This window comes from Macrobrachium rosenbergii, chromosome 8, assembly GCF_040412425.1.
Source record: "Macrobrachium rosenbergii isolate ZJJX-2024 chromosome 8, ASM4041242v1, whole genome shotgun sequence".
NCBI classification, from domain to species: Eukaryota; Metazoa; Arthropoda; class Malacostraca; order Decapoda; family Palaemonidae; genus Macrobrachium; species Macrobrachium rosenbergii.
This window is the reverse complement of record NC_089748.1, coordinates 67411606-67429086: the sequence shown is the minus strand read 5'-3', so window position 1 is coordinate 67429086 and position 17481 is coordinate 67411606. Positions and strand designations below refer to the sequence as shown.

At 37.7% G+C, this 17481-nt stretch overlaps 1 protein-coding gene across 1 annotated transcript in view; it reads left to right on the top strand.

The window, feature by feature from the left end:
* Positions 1-15183, top strand: part of LOC136840947 (uncharacterized) — a 34993-nt gene extending 19810 nt beyond the window's left edge. Inside the window, exons 3-5 of the mRNA XM_067107917.1 lie at positions 4650-4846; positions 6267-6419; positions 12842-15183. Of these exons, the coding sequence (XP_066964018.1) occupies positions 4650-4846; positions 6267-6419; positions 12842-13288 (797 nt within the window). The 3' untranslated portion in view covers positions 13289-15183. The remainder of the gene's footprint in view (positions 1-4649; positions 4847-6266; positions 6420-12841) is intronic.
* Positions 15184-17481: the final 2298 nt, after the last annotated feature.

Sequence of the window (17481 nt, the reverse complement as noted above, 5' to 3'; positions counted from 1 at the left end):
GCGCCTCCTTTTTGGGAACGCTTGGGAACAAAAGGAGCTGAACCCTGGATAGCGTCTGTCCTGAAGGAGGTCTACACTATCTCCGTTTTGAACAAACCTCCTCTAGTCTGCAAGCCTGTTGAATTGATGGCTTACTCTCCAGACTCAGAGAGATTTGCTGCTCTCTTGCTAGAGGTTGAGTCTCTTGTTCAGAAAGAGGCTATCGAGATAGTAGAGGACATTCATTCACCAGGTTTCTGCAACCATCTCTTTGTAGTACCCAATCATTGGAGGACTGGAGACCCATTTTGGACATAAGTGCTCTAAATGTCTTTGTCAAAAAGACATGGAAACAAACCAGTCGGTCCTTGCATCCATTCACCAGGGAGAATGGATGGCGTCCATCAACAACATGCAGGACGTGTACTTTCATATTCCAGTACACCCGACTTTGAGTAAGTGCCTCAGGTTTGTGTTTCAGGGCAAGATGTTCCAATTTCGTGTGCTTTGGTCTCTCGACGGCTCCGCAAGTGTTCACCAGGGTACAGTAAACTCAGAGCTTCATGGGGATGTGTACCACACACCCTCGCGATAGCAAAACTGCCTAATACTTAAAACCCTTGTAAAAACACTTAGAACTGCCCATTTTGATAGTTTAAACACAGAAAACCCTGTAAAATGTTATACCTGAGTATTTTAATAGTTTTATCACAAAAAGTGCATTTATTCATGCAAAATTATATGAAAATACAGTAATCAGTGAATATTTCAGTGAAAATACCGCGAATGGGCTTAATTTTCCCGTAATAATGGGTAGATATGTTCCACAGAGAAACCGCACGAATGCATGAGTCCACGAATCGTGAGAATGCGAATATAGGGGTTTACTGTATTGGCTTCCTAGCAAAATGGTTTATTTGGTGGGGATAAGGATCCCTGTATCTAGACCACTCGGTTACTACACGCCCGCCAAAGGTCAATGGCCCAAGAATTGGCCTCTCATCAATCAGAAAAAGTCTCTCCTGACCTCTTCTCAGGAGATTCCTTATTTAGGAATGATGATCAACCGGATTTTCTGTGGGTTTTTCCAGTCCCAAGAGAATAGACAAAGTGTCTCCAGACAGTGAAAGAATTTCTTGAACTAAACTTTGCTTGGCCAATCAATGGATGAATCTTTCTAGGCACCCTCTCGCCCATGGAACAATTTGGCACTCGAAGACTTCACCTGAGACCTCTGCAATTCTTCCTCAGAGCCAGCTGGAACAGGAAAGTTTCCGACCTGGGTTGTGTCTCAAAATGGTGGAAATCAAGGAGGACCTTCGTGGGTGGAGTTCCAGGGAAGAGGCTATCAGAAGGGAAATCTTTCTACTCTCTGAACCCCAGCTCAGAGTTCTTTCAGACTGTCAAACCTAGGTTGAGGAGCTCTTTGGGGTTAAAAGAAGTGTCAGGTGCCTCGTCTCAGAAACAGCAAAACTGGCACATCAACGTAAAAGAGTTACAGGTGATATTTCTGGGCCTACAGTGCTTCGCTTCAGAAGTTCTTGGGAAGACAGTAGCAGTGCATTCAGACAGCACGACAGCACTGGCGTACATCAAGAAACAAGGGAAAACCCACTCTTTCTCCCAGTGAAGCAGTGAGGGGTCTTCTTCTTTGGTTACACCAGAACAACACTCAAGCGACAACACAGTTTATCCAGGGGAGACTCAGTGCTCTGGCGGATGAATTGAGCCGTCAGAAACAGTCCTTCCCACAGAAGGGACATTAGACCTGTTAGTTTGTCTGGATCTGTGGAAGCTCTGGGGGAAACCCATGATAGATTTGTTCACGTCCTCCAGGAATCACTGACTTCCTCTCTTCTACTCACCAGCACCAGCTCCCTTAGCATGGGCAACTGATGCAGTGTTGCAGGACTGGTTGGGCAAAGATCTGTATGCCTTCCCCCCATTCAGTTTAGTGAGACAAGTCATTAACAAATTCTGGTCTCATCAAAACCTGTCCATGATTTTAAAAGCCCCTTTCTGGCCAGCAAAGGAGTGGTTCCTGGATCTGCTGGAGTTTCTTGTGGACTTCCCGAGACTGCTGCCACAGAAGCAACAACTTCTCAGGCAACCTCACCCCCAACGGTTCCACCAAAACCTGTCTTCTCTGGCCCTAACAGGATTCAAACTGTTAGGCGACTGCTCCGAAAGAAGGGCTTTTCAAGAGTGGCTGCAGATGCAATTGTGAAGTGCAGAAGACAGCTATCAGATAATGTCTACCAGGCTAAGTGGTCCATCTTCAGGTCTTGGTGTAGATGAAATAACGTGTCCTCTTCTATTACCTCTGTAGCAGAAATAGCAGACTTTCTTCTGTTCCTACGCTCCACTAAAGGACTTTCCACCTCTACCATTAAAGGCTACAGAGCTATGCTTAGGTCGGTTTTCCGCATAAAGGAATGGACTTATCGTCTAACCAGGATTTGTCCAACCTTACTAAGTCCTTTGATACCACAAAGCTTAAGGAAAAACCTTTGCTGTCCTGGAATCTAGACTTGGTACTTAAGTGGCTGGCCAGTTCAGGTTTTGAGCCCATGCAGTCTATCTCTTTAAGGGATCTTACCAGAAAAACACTTTTTCTGGTCGCCTTGGCCACTGCCAAAAGATCCAGTGAAATCCATGCTTTGGACAGAAATATCGGATTTTCTCGGGAATGCAGTTTGCCTTTCCAGACTTTTTAGCTAAGAACGAATCACCATTGAGTCCATGGCCTGTTTTTACGATCAAGAGCTTGTATGAGATAGTAGGCCCGCTCTGGAAGAAGAAAGAACCTGTCCAGTAAGGGCTCCTTAAGTTTTATCTTCACAGAACGAAGAACATTCGTGTGGTACTTCAAGGAACCCTTCGTGTTCTGTGGAATATCCTCTCGACTTTGTCTAAGAATGCCCTGGCATTCTTTCTCAGGAACTTGATTTCAGAAGCACATTCCATGGTGAGCGAAGACTCTCCTCTTGCAAGGTAAGAGCCCATGAGATAAGAGCGGACACTACATCTTTGGCGTTTAAGGGCAACTTATCCCTCACGTCAGTTGTGCAAGTGATGTTTTGGAAGTGCAAGTCGGTGTTTGGATCGCATTACTTAAGGGATATTGAAACTACTTACGATCAGTGCAGTACCTAGGGTCCGTTTTACGCGGCTGGCGTGGTGTTGGGGGAGGAAACATAGAAAGCAATGTCCTTTCTTTGATCTCTTCCCCTTGCTTAGGGTGTTGAGTTTTTGGGGAGCCTGGGAGTGCTACGTACTTGGAGTACCCTCCAGTCTTTTGGTTTTAATGTTTGGGTATTGGTGTTTTTAATTTGGTTTTTTGGTGATGATGGTGACTGTTTGCTCTGGTTATTTTTTATGTTACTGCACCCTGGGCAAGGGCATCTTGTTTTACTTTGCTAGCCCTCGGAAATTAGTCCATCGCTACAAAGCACCCACTGTAGTAGTAGGCCCTCAAGGCTTTGCCACCTCGCCTCTACTGGATAAGATGAGCGCTATTCAGAGGCAGTATCTACCTGTAGCAGCTCTCAGGTAAGGTTCAACAGCATTGATTTCAATGTTAGCAAATTTCTGTCCTCAAACTCATTACTATTAGTAATGTTTTGGTGTAGATATGTCCAACCTTCCCACCTCCAGTCAATGTGGGAATCAGCTGTGTAATTACTGGGTAAGTTACTTATATGAAAATGACATTTTCATAATAGTTTTATATATACAGTACTTACCCAGTGATTACATGATTGGAGCCCGCCTACTACCCCTCACTTGGACATAAGGGCATAAACAAATTGAAGCTCTTTGCTATGTTGTACCATTTCTTACACCCAAAAGTGGGCGGGGCATGTCGCCATAACCAAAACAAACTAGCGGGACCCGCAATTTCAAAATTTTAAGCTGCCGGGTAAAAGAAACTAATAGCTATGTAATTACTGGGTAAGTATATATAAAACTTTATTTAATTATAAAAATGTAATTTTTATCATAAAAATGTCATTTTTAAATTATACAATACTCTAGTAAGACCAGTGAATCAAAAGGTTGATGTTTCAATGCACAATGAAAGTTGGTCTAGAAAACTTTTTGAAACTTGCGTGACAAAAAGGGAAAATAATGGCTGAAGTGCTCCTTTGAAACCTCAATGTTTGTATAGCACTTCTGCCAGAATGAACACATCTGTCACCAACATTTAAGAAAATGAAAGATATGATAAGTGACTAAGGACCTTTAAAAGTGCCAAGCTTTTAACTACCAAGTGGCAATAGTAATGTTCTGCAGTATCACTTTAGTAAGAAATTTCACCATTTTTATAGTGATTTATTGAATCCAAATTTATGAAAATGGAAAATCCAAACACTATCCAGCCATATTTATTTTGGTGCTTTACTAGTACTTTTATAAATTACTGTAGAATGTTGGAACTTCACTAAAACTATCAGTATAACCAGAGAATTGTCACAATATTTAGGGTGAATTTAGACTTAGAAACATGTTATAAAAGTAATATGTACAGTATATTTTTTGTCTTAACAGTTGTAATTTTTATTTTATAGTGAGTGTGTGTAAATAATTATATTGAGTATTACAGTATTTTTCATCAAGATGACATTTATTTCTTGGCTTTTGATGTGTGAATATTTTGTATTTTCCAGATCCCAGTAGAGAGTACAAACCTAAAGTAAAGCAGTGGCTTTATAGAAAAATATTCCTTGACGAATTTAAAAATTTTGACTACAATGCTTGTAAGCGACTTCTTGGTGACCTCCGTCGTAGCATTGAGAGCGTTATGTTGCAGAAGAAAAAGAAAACACCAAAGCCTAAACCACCTGCTCCCCCTCCACAACAACAGGTTATTTATTAATATTCTTTCGAATTCATTTCTTTTTTTAGCTGTACGTAGAGGTATTTCAGTAAAATATACCACGGGTTTCTACTAATCTAAGATTTATAACAACCACCACACAGCCTTCTGCTACTCTAAGATCTATGATAAAAGACTTTTAAATAGTTAGATAGTTTGGATGGAAGAGTTATTGTAAAGAAGGGCCTTAACCCTTAAGGGACGGCATAATTTATCAGTGTGCAGCACCCCAGACTGGGGAAACTTTGAGGTCGGCAAAATAAAAAAAAAAATTACATCAGTGGAAAGAGAATGACATGTACATGCACACTGTATCAATAGTAAAATCTTTAAAATTTTCCCTACCTTCCACGAGAAGTTGAAAATGACTATTTACAACCCCTTTTGGGGGCCACATTTACAAGACAATCGTAAATTTTACCAACTTATATATGTTTTTTGTAATAAATTTATTGCATTATGTAAAATTATTATTACTGCTCACACAATATCAAAACAGATAAGAAATAAAAGCAGTAACAAATTTTTTTGCTTATTTGTTGAAAAATATTCATGTACATTTACAAGAAGGAAGATTCAGTAACTTTTTTTATACTTTTACATGCTTTTTCTAATATTTCTTTGCAATTTTCTTTGTTAAGTTACATTTACAACCGGCATACTATCGTAAAAGACAAAAACAAAAAACAACAGCAACCCCTTCATATATTTACAAGCAAATTTACAAAAAGACTTATGTGAGAGAGAGATGCAGTACTTCTCCCCTCCAAGTCAGAAGTATTACTGAACTGAAAAGACTTCTGCGGCAACTGGCCCGACTCTCAGGTCAGTATAAAAGTTGCCATTAGTGAATTTATAGCATATAGAAGTATTGGCACCTCTCTCTCGCCACATTCTTACCATATCAGTGGTACGTAATATTGTTTCACACTCAGGCTCAATGTGTCCACCTCCCCAATCCTGTTTTACTTCACACTGAGGCTCAATCCGTCCCTTAAGGGTTAAAATCCAAGAAGTGTGACTGAATTTTGTGTGCAAAATAGAGATGAATAGATGTGTTGTTGAGTGATTGAAGTGCTGCTGATGTTACTTCTTTGTAGGTGTATGTAGTACTGTAGCTAAAATTGTGAAAGTTTACTGCCTAGGGGTTCATCCATGATTTAGTTGTTCGAGTATGAATGTGGCAGTGGCGGTTGTGTTGTTTTTCCCTTGGAGCCATCCCTGGTTAGGGGAAATGGCTAAACATTGAAGAGTATGTACATGCAACCTGTGGAATTTTTTATTTGTAAACAATTAATTCTAAGTTTTTGATCGGTTTATCAAATATGGGACTGGTTAAATTAGTTGTATTGCTGGTTTGACTTTATCGTTCTTTGAAATATGATGTTTCTTGTAATTTTTTTTCTAGGTCATGCCACAGGACTACAGCATGAATAATAGTCACAATGTAAATAACGGAGGACCTACAGATATGAGTCGTACAGTTGCATTACCTCCAGGGACAATTTTTGCCACTACCTCAACACATCCACCTGTTAGTAATGCAGCAGCAGGTTATCAAGTAAGTTTATGTTTGTAGTGTTTCTTGTTCAAAGCAACAGTTTTTATCAGAATACAAGGATCATGTTTTTATTGATTGCACATATCGATTTTCACCTTCCTGTGTCAGGATATGAAGAGTACTCACAAAAAATGTAGTGATGTTAAACTCAATTTGTGAAGACACTTAATGTCAACCACTTTAGATATTTACTTATAGGCAATAATAGTGTTGTCATGGTCACCACCAGTATTGTATGCACAGTAACAGTTAAAAAAAAAATGTTGATTAACATTGGAAAATTTTATATCTGGTATTGTTGTCATGTATTATTTTAGTATTTTATATTCTATCATTCAATAAGTAATTTTGTATTCTATTTATTTTATAATTTTATATTTGATATATTATTTTATATACATACACAAACATTTCAATGCATAATGTTTCCACTTAATAGCAACATGAACAGTAGTAAGCTAAAGTCAAGAGTCAGCTAGGAATCATAAGATTAATGTATGTCAGTTTTATGTCTGTCACTTTTTCATGTATTTTATAGATGCATTGTTTATATTTATGAATTAAATATATATATATATATATATATATATATATATATATATATATATATATATATATATATATATAAAAATGGCATTTATATTAAGAATTACACTTATATCATCTTGATGTATTAATTATACTTATTACATCTGTATGTATTTGATAGTCAGTGTTTTCTAAGAATTTTGTTAATATAGGTTGAAAACTCATTCTCAAAAAAAATCAAGGAAAGGTTTATGTGGACATATAGTCAACAACTTAGCCTGACATAACTGATAATTAACTTCATTTACAAGGCCTATGAATAATTGATCTTCATATAAATGAGCATGATATTACTAAAACAAAAACTCGGCAGTTGTTTCATTATGCTTATATTCATTCACAAAGAAAAATTGTATCACAGTAAAAACTCCCCAAAGAATAGCTCAGCCAGTATGCTGTGTGGCAATATTACTATAGACATAAAAGGTAGCATTTTGATATGAAGTGTGGTCTCTTTATGAGGCAGACAAACACTTGCAATCTGTTCAAGGGAGTGGGAGAAGGTAAAGAGACAGAGTGGGCCATGATGGGTCAGCTACCCTGGACTCAAAGAAACCACAGATTACTTGGTTAGACAGGCAAGTATGAGGACTCATTCATTTCTGGATCCACTATGTCTAGCTCACTAACGGATTATTCTATTAAATTTTTCTGGACTTGGCTGCATCTAATAATTAACGAAAGCCAATAAGTTGAAGCACCATTGTATTCTTAGTTATTGGCATTACATGACCCTACCTTTGTGTTTGATGCTAGCGTTGTTTCGCCTACTATTGTGTTATTTTATTTAGCTTTTCATCTTGTCTTTAAGAAGCCTATGAGAATGTTAAGATTTGCCAGGTAAACTCTGCTGAGTATTTATGTCTCACCTTGATATGGACCTTCAACTGTTGTGTAGTGAATATCACAGAGCTATGCTCACCTAACTTTGCTTGAAGGCTGTGAAAGAATTGGTCTCTCCCCCAGTTGACTATTTTTACTCGGTAGAGAAGATCATGCAAGCTGAGATGTGTCAGGAGTGCTACCTCTGATGTCCCTGTTCTTCCTCACCAGTGTCTTCAGTTTTGGTATCTTGATGACATCAGGATTTTATTTGATAGTGATCAGTGAACACTCCTCTTCAGATAAGGTTGTGTTCAAGCAACCTGATGCAATCCACGCCACCATGTTAGCCAACTTGCTCTAGAAAACAGTGACATGACCCATTTAAAGAGAGCACATATTTTCCTCTTAAAGATTAAATGCAGCACCATCTGAGAAAGCTGATCAGCTCAACTCCCATTTTTTTTACCACTGCAATTTTGGCATGAATATACAGTATCCTGCATCCAGGACCTGGTTATTGACAGACATCTTTTCAGGATATGTTGACCTCAGTGACATGGTATAGGTCTCAGCTGTGAGAAGGACAGTTATTCCAGCCGGGAAATGCATGGTTGCTAGCTACCTTGGGTTTAAGCACTTTTGTCATCATAAGACTGATTCTCATTAGGACTTGACAATGTCAACTCCAGAAATCAAGACAGAGCTGTAACTGTTCAACAGCACAGGTGCTCTGGTACATCTTAGAAGCTGTAGCAGTACCGAGATTGACATACCAACAGCTGGAACATGTGACTGTATCATGTGATTACCCAGACTCAGGAGTGCAGTAGCAGCAGTAACAGGAATAACAGACCGTTGCTGGAACGTGAGATCATGACCTTTTAGTTCCCTGGACAAAGGAAACCAGCTATGGGAGTCCGTTACTGCTACTGCACATGTATGAGCAATCAAGATACAGTCTGGGAACCACAACATACATTGAACTTGGAGGATCAAAGCCTTGACATTCCACTGTTGAATTGGAGGTGGGCACTAGCAAAGAAGTCTTCCCAAGTTTGTCTTTTTTGTCTTCAGCGAGGTATCTTCCGTAACTTTTGGAGATTTTTCAGGGAGATACCTCTTACTTTTCTATGGAGTAAGTGGAATACCCATGACCTTGGGCTTGAAGTCTGTTATTATCCTGGCCATAACACTTAGGACTCCAAAAACTCCAGCTGGCAAGACTCAAGTTCTGCACATAGCAATTGTTGACAAACCCAAAGCAGTCCTGAAGCTGAGGATGGCAGGGGGAGACTCCAGCAAGGGAAATGATAAACCAATAGCTGTTCCATACCTTTCACTTTCAGACCAGCAGTTACAGAAGTATTATTATATTCAGGACTGCTCTTCATAGGTACGTCATTCTTTGTCTAATATTGATGCATCGTCTGCTCTTACTCTCCCCATCCTCTGTGAACTTCATTGTAGCTGAGAATGACACAACCAGTTGTTTTCTTCAGAGATTATTGGTTGTGGTGAATTGTCAGGAATAGAAGTTAGGGGCAGTCAGAGCATTTCTGTCAGGAGCCAAAACATTGGTGACATCACTTAGGCCAAGAGGATGCTGGTGTGTCTTGGTTGTGCTTTCATCCCTCACATGTAGATGGTGCAATATCTGTGAACCATTAAGATGGTGAAGAAGAGGGAACCCTATGACTTTCTACCTTCTGACCTCAATGATTGTTGGATTTTTTATTTTTTTTAAAGCTGTCCTTGTTCCTGGAGGACTTGTTAGGCAACTCTCCAGTAAGCTAGACACTTGCCTGTAACCAAGACAGCCATGAAGAACCATGTGGGAACTGTGATCTTAGTCAGACCATCATATCATAATTCTTGCTAGGGGAACTGGCTGCCAACCAAGTGACTGCACTGGAGGGACAGGCAGCAGTGACTGTGTAGAATACTATCTACAAGCTTTTTGCTTTCCACTTCCAACTGGATGACTCTAGAGAGGAGACAGTAAGAAAGGTTTAGAGAGAATTCCTCTACTAAGGGGGTTAACAATCCTTTACTTCCCAGAGATATTGCTGTTCATAAATACTTCAAACTAAGGTAAGAATAGATAGCACACCATCTAAATCAGCAATTAATGGAAAATTCAAAGTAAGGTAAGAATAGATAGCACACCATCTAAATCAGCAACTAATGAAAAATTGGTCTATACAGGACAGGGTACAGCACATCAACTTTGTATAATTAAAGGTGTGTTCCTAATCCTCTAAGCTTTTACTCATTATGTATAGGCAAGGTAGTAAATGTATTGTTTGACAACTCTGCAACACTGGGTTATGTAAGGAATCAGTGGTACAAGAGTGTCAAGATAGCACTCGGCTTCATTCCAGAAAGGGAAAACATGGTCGCCAACAACCTCAAAGTAGTAAACAGGTTCTCCCTTCTGGTGATCTGCTTGGCACTATGGTGACAGTATCAGCAATGAACCTTAGTTACATACTGCTAGTTTACTGCTCAGCAAGACCAGGTAGCCTGGAAACTAATGTTATGGTGCATTTTTAGGACAATCTTAAACTGTATGCCTTTCCACCTTTTGGACTTATTAGGAAGGTTCAAGGCAAGCTTCAGAACCTCCAAGAACCTGACAGTGACTTTATAGCCCCATTTTGACCTCAGTGAGAATAGTTCTCCTATCTCCTGTCCCTTTTAATAGACAACCACTGGATGAGTTCCTTTGGGTAAAGTTGTCTCACTAACCACACTTTTGGAGATTCCACAGGGACTTGAAAACATTGTATCTACACATGGAGGCTATAAGCTGTCGTCAGACCTTGCAAGGCTTCAGACAACAATCTCCTCCAAGCTAAGTTGTACCAATTATGTAGTTGGTGTGGTGAGAGTGGCATTAATCTTGTTGTTGCTACTATCCCTAAATAGTGGCTATCCTTTTGTTTTATAGACATTATAATAAATTATTTTGTTAGCTATGAAAAATACAAATTAATTTTATGTCATGTTTCATCTTTTGAGTTCTGGTGACTAGGTGTAGTATCATCATTGGGTCTTAAAAGACACTTCCAGAAATAATCAAAGTTTTCCACCTGAGACCTTTCTTTGGAATAGGGAGAGCCTTACCAAATCCCTATTGAGGAGGCCTCACTGCCTGATCTACCTGACACTTACGATGGTCTTTTTTCAAGTTTCTGCATCTTCAGTAAGGGTCAGTGAGATTCACTTGCCCGTGGTAGAGTCATTCAAAGTAATGGCTGAATTTATCAGGGTTTGTCATTTGGAGCCAACTTCATTATGATGACTTGGACTTCAGGCATCCTGGACTTTACAGCAACACCTCTCTCCGAAATTGCTCTTTTGTACACAACAGACACAGAGGCTAGTTTGCCTTTACATCAGGACTGGGGATTCCAGAAGTGATTTGCCTATAATGTTTCTTTCCACAACATGTTCTATGAAACATTCCAGGGAGCACAATGTCTGGTTCAGAACAGTTCTGGGGACCCAGAATGATGTAATAAAAGGCAAAAGAATTCTGATGTGCAAAAACCAAAGCTCTCTCCACAGATATCAGTTGCTACGCTTATCTTAGGGATGTGACTTAAAAATAATAAAAAAGGATGTATAAATATTCTTTGGAACCAATGGATGTAATTTAAAAATGGCTGGATACTTAGTCTTTGAAACCAGTTGAAGCAGCAGGCAGGTATCACCTTTAGGATAGGATTTACAGGCCTTTGTAATCTTTCTAATTCCTCTCCTTATGTCATACATGGAATCCTTTGAGATGTTTTGGGGGTTATTAGTAAGTATGTTTCACAAAATGATTTATCTTCTTGGTGTCAGTCAGCACCTACACATTACAAGCTCCTTATTTTATTCTCACAGGAGGTCTTCCTTTCATATTAGACTCCTTTTACTGATCAGAGAATTGAGTTCCTTAACTAGCATAACCCCTCAAAAACTCCATGGACTCTGCAGGTCATAGCCGGCATTCTAGGACATCATCAGCTTGACCCTCCTTCCTAAATTGGGATATTGGCTGTATAAGAGTATCAAGTTGGTGGTGCAGCAGATTAAATAAAAATTTTTTTATTTTTTATTTTATTATTTTTTTCCATTCAAACTCATCATTCATTAACAAGTGTTCCCCATTGACCATGCAGCTAATATTCCAGGCTCCAACAATTTGTGGCACAAATGCAATGCTATGTAGGTTCTTTTGTCTGGAAAACAAAAGACTGAAGAGACTGGGACATTGGAAAACCATGGGTACTGGATGTATTTGAATGAGGGATTTGTATTAAAAGATAAATTTTTTTGAACATAATGACTTTTCAGTAGTGCAGAGGATGATTATGTCCAGACAAGACATTAGTGGTAGATAAGGCTTTGTTTTCCATTGCATTAACAGTTATGCTCCAAAAGAATAAAAATATCAAAGATAATTATCTGTTAATCATTGTCTTATCATAAAAAAATGGTCTTCTATCCATAAATGAATGTAGACTATTATGTACAAGAACTATACTGTATATAATAAAACTGGCCCAGCCTTTTAGTAGCAGGATTTTGGTTTTTGTATGGACAGAAGTAAGTCAAGAATTATCTGGAATATATGATTTATTGTAGGTTTATCTAAGCATGCAAGGTAAGCTTACTATGTTGATGCACCAAGAGTTCACTGGGATTTGGAATTATTTGTTATCTAAGTTATAGATATATGTTAACACTCATCCAGTAACAAAAGTGTTGCAAGTATTAAAAAGCAAAAGATTCAGTGGATATTGGTAAAGTTTAAAGAAATGATTTGCAGACATTTGGAAAGTAGGGGAAGCTAGTGTTTAAGAACTTTTATCTGTGCATCTAAAGTTTTTTAAAAGTAAAATTAGGAGCTTTCAGTGTAACAGTAAAATTGAATAGAATATATAAATAGTGGGCTCCTTAATTTCAGGTGTTTAGTAAAGTATTTTAAGGATTAAGTATTTTCTTTCACTTTTCCACAGCCAAATTTAATGAACCTAGGGGTAGATGGCTCATCTGCACCAGTTTCCTCAATGGCTGCAATGGGAGCAACATCTACCTTACACAACTCTTTAGCAACATATATGACTCAGCAAGCACAGCCAAATTTGTTGTTTGGTTTAGGTCAGCAGCAGCAGCCTCCACCTGCTCAACAACAACCTTTAAATTTACAAACTAATCATCAAGGACAACCAACAATGCAACCTCCACCTCCCCATCAACCCCCTGGAGCTACTGCAGCTCCTCCGGCAGCTGCCCCTCCACTACCGCTAAACTTACATAATCCGTATTACGTATCTTTAGGGCCTATGTTACCTCTCCCTATGTCCACACCTCAACATAATCACCAGCAACAGTTTCAGCAGAATATGTTGCAGCAGCAGCAAGGCATTCCAGGGGGTTTTAATCAGCATACTATGTATCAGTGAGGCAAGGTGGCCCCTAGCCCCACCCACTACCCGTCCTCTGTGCCAGCGCAACATAGAAACCATCAGTATTCTCCTTACACTCGCATGCCAGCTTTAGTTGGCACGTACCAGTATACTTGGTCCATGGCACAAAGTAATTCATTGACTTCATCTAGACAAGTGAACTTTCCTCCATCATTTACTTCACAACCTCAGCATCCGTATTTAACACCCAATTCAGTCCCTCAACTTCCTCCTCAGCATTTTCCACATGCTCATCATCCCCCAGTTCCAGTATCACAGTTGTCTTCCACCACACAGCATCAGTCACCTGTTACGCTCACACAACCATTATATCAGCATCAGATCATGAACTGTTCCATTCCAACAAGAACAACTGAGCATCAGAAAGGTCCAGGTGTTGAAACTTCCCCAAACCCAGTTCCTTGCACATCTGCATCTTCCCAGCCATTTTCAACTTGCGATCTTAGTTCAAATGTGCAACAGCATCCTCTCCACACCACTGAAAATAACTCGCAGGATATCTACAGGGAAGCTACTTTACCAGTTTCAACACAATAGAAATAGTAGACATCATGCTCATACATCATTATGGGTATTACGCGTTGTCGTGTTTTTCCAGTCATCATGAAAGGTTGAATTCTTGTCAAAAGTCATGTCAATGGACTGTTTTGTGCTAAACTGTGAAGGGAATTCCCTTTTGAGTGATTTATAATGGTACTTTTTTTCTTGTTTTTGGTTGTGCTTAAGTGGATAGAAAATGCAGAAGCCCTTCAATGTGCTAAGTGGTACAGATAAGGTTAGTGGCCATAAATGAACAATGTATTTTGGTGGGACTTTGGGGCCGAGCTGTTGTTTTTACTGCACCAGTAAGATATAAAATACAGTTCATGTAAACCCAAATGAATTTTTTATTTTTTGAGAATCATAAATAGTATATTACAACTAGATTAAATCTTTGATATTAGTACAGTTGATGTACCTATTTGATATATAGTATTTAGGTATTTCATTTTACTGTGTTTTGAAAGTAACTTGTATTATTATTATTCTTAAGATAAGTTGCTTAACAAGAAAAGCCAAATTATCAAAAAATTACTATCCTTTAAATGTGGGCTTCCCGTAAGGATGGAATTTTTTCTTATTTAGAATACTCTGAGAGCATATTGTTGACTTTAAAATTCAGGTGGATGTCCAAATATCTGTGATGGATTGAAATATTATAGTATTGTTTTATTATTACACTTCTAATCATTGTATTGACAATGGTTATTGCTGATATTTTTAGTTTAAAATGTAAGTTGATTACCCATGGACAAAGACCTTTCGTTTTTAAAAGTAAATTACATTTTGTGATCAGTGAATTCTATGCAGTACTTTTGTGCTTTTTTCAATTGTGTGCTAAAGTGCCATTACCTCCACTTTCCAAGAAAGGTATTAGCTGATATCAGAGGAAACCAGTAGTTGTGATGTAAGTAATGAACAGGTCGAACAGATCTTTTGAAAAATGTTTCTCTCGTGACTTGGTTAATCTCTTTCTTGTTAGTCAAGGGTTAAATGTAGGCATAATTTGCATGTGGTCTTACTGAATATGCAGGAATTTTTGAGCTATTTTATTTTTTGTTACATAGATGTGTATATAATTGATGATGTTTATAACTTTTTGCCATGCTGTATGAAGGATTTCTGTTATACAGAATTCAGTATGGTTACAATTGTGTATTTTTGTCAGATTGCATTATAAAACATATATTTTTTGGCCATATTAAGGGTAGGTAACTTGCCTTTTAAAAACTCCAGCAGTGATCAAAATAAACCATTTTTATGGAAATTCATGCATTGTCATTTTATTTTGTGGTCAATATGTCAGCATTAGAATAAATACAAATGGATAAGAAGATGAACTCAAACTTATGAAAAGTGGTATTTTAGGAGACTTACGGTTAACTACCTAGGGAAACTCTCCAGAGTAGGGCATTGATCAGTGTGATAGATATAATCTTGATAGAACAAGAGAAACAGAAAACCAGATATATTTAAAGGTATTTTAAAATATTGGAGACAATCCAGTATTACTCCATTTGAAAAATATGTGCATCACTAAATTAATGGCTATTATAAACAGAGGGTCTGAAATTTTATAGATGATTTTTACACTAAGAAAAATTGGTAGTTCAGTCAAGGCTCATTTATATTTGGTTCACAGATCATGAGTATAGGGCATAAGTGCTTATGATGTCAATCTGTTTTCCTCTAATTATGCTGCCAATTATTATTTTATGTTTGTATGAATTTACTATTGACAGCTTTGGAATTTTTTTTTTTATATAGGCTTACATTATATAGTTATGATCGCAGAGATTGCTATGGGTAAATTTTTGGGTTGCAAGCTTTTCTGACGCCAGGAATCCTTGTAAGTTGGACAACAGACTTTTGTGCAATTGTATCTGGGGTCCAGCAAATGTTCCATTGTCTTTTGTATAACTAGTGGTATTAGGCTCGATGTCAGAAGTTCTTTCTGTGATTTTATGGATATATTTCTTTCTGTTTTCTCCCTTCCTCATGTAACTTCACACTGCTACATTTTGGTTTTTCAAGATTTGAGTCCGTCCTAATCCATATGTAGGAAAGAGCTTTGACTGTACTTAAGGTATGTTTGTCTTGATCCTACTTCTTTGTATTTGAAACATATCATAGGTGCTGTTAGAGTACATTGATGTAGAGAGCAGCTGTGTGACAATGAATAGTATGTTTGTGCTCCAGCAGTGTAATTGGAAATGGCCTGTAAGAACAAAGATATATGATTTTATCAAATTGCTTAGTTTTTACAACTGAAGATCACTATCTTCAGTGTTTTGTCTTGTCATCCCCTTAACTGAATGCCATAATCATATTTTTCTTGGTTACTGTGATTACAGGAATTTGTTTCCTAGTACCTGGGCAAGTAATTTTTGTAGTAGTTATACTAAATCTCAATGAATACATAGTCATTCAGAAGGTTAACTTGTGTAATTGTACTGTAAAATGTACAGTTAATTTTTTCAAATCTTGAAGTGTATAGCTGTAACCTGTACTAATTGCCATAACCGAGTAGGTTGTGTTGGTAGAATGGTGAAAAGTATTCAGGTTTTGGAAAATTTCAGAGATCCTATCTTAATGTTTACTGTCTTATGAGACTACTGTAAATTTTCTACTATATACAAACCAGTTCCTAAATAGTTCTCATGCACTGTAGATTGTACTACCAATTCCAGTGTCTTATGTTTTGTTTTTTCCATTCTTCAAGCTTTTGCTAGTATCTTTCAGATATGTTGTTATTCTGATTTATGGTATATATGTGTCATGAATTTTATGACTATTATATTTGTGGTTGAAGCAACTTACTTTCTAAGTTTTGACAAGTTTTGGTTTCTTGGGATAGATTGTGCTTAACCATGTTGTAATTGCATTTAATCATTTTTCATGGTTGTGTGACCATCAGACAATTCTGTTGGGATGTAACTCTTTGTTTGGATTTGTTTGTTCAGGACAAGTCTACAAGCTTATGATTTGGTTTCTTGAGCTGGTATTTATTAATGACTCGAGTGTGCCTGCATCAGGAAATTAATTTCAGTAGTATTTTAGAGACACTCAACTTTTCTTCTGTGGAATAGAAAAGGTATGAAGTAAAATAGCTTTTGCATCCACCTATTAAAAGATCTGGTGGAGGTTTACTTAACGTCTGTCATTTTTAAGTTTCTCCGATTCCTATACTCTTTAATTTATGTTAAGTATGGCAAAACCTTCAGGTGGGCAGCTGAACTCCAGAGGTATGTAACCACCATAATTTAGAACTATGGTTGTCCAGAGTAACTTATGGTGAATTTTATTTTCATGGTTATCCTTTATAATATTGGTAGTAGAAGCACAGTATAATTTGTAAGTTTTATCTTTCCTCTGCCTTTTCATAGTATTTTGAAAATTTGTTATGGTTCTTCTTCATACTCATAAGTTTCTTCAAGAAAGTGTATTCAAATATTTAACGGTATTTTTAGCTCTAAAAAATGGAGGTTTCTGGAAATATTTGTTGAAGGTTTTTGTAAGTGCACTGACTGCTGTGTGATGTGTAGAAACAAAACCTCATATTCTTTTTACCAAGTTTTAATTATGATTTTATCTGTTTATTCAGGTGGTGATTTGGTGTATAATAAGCT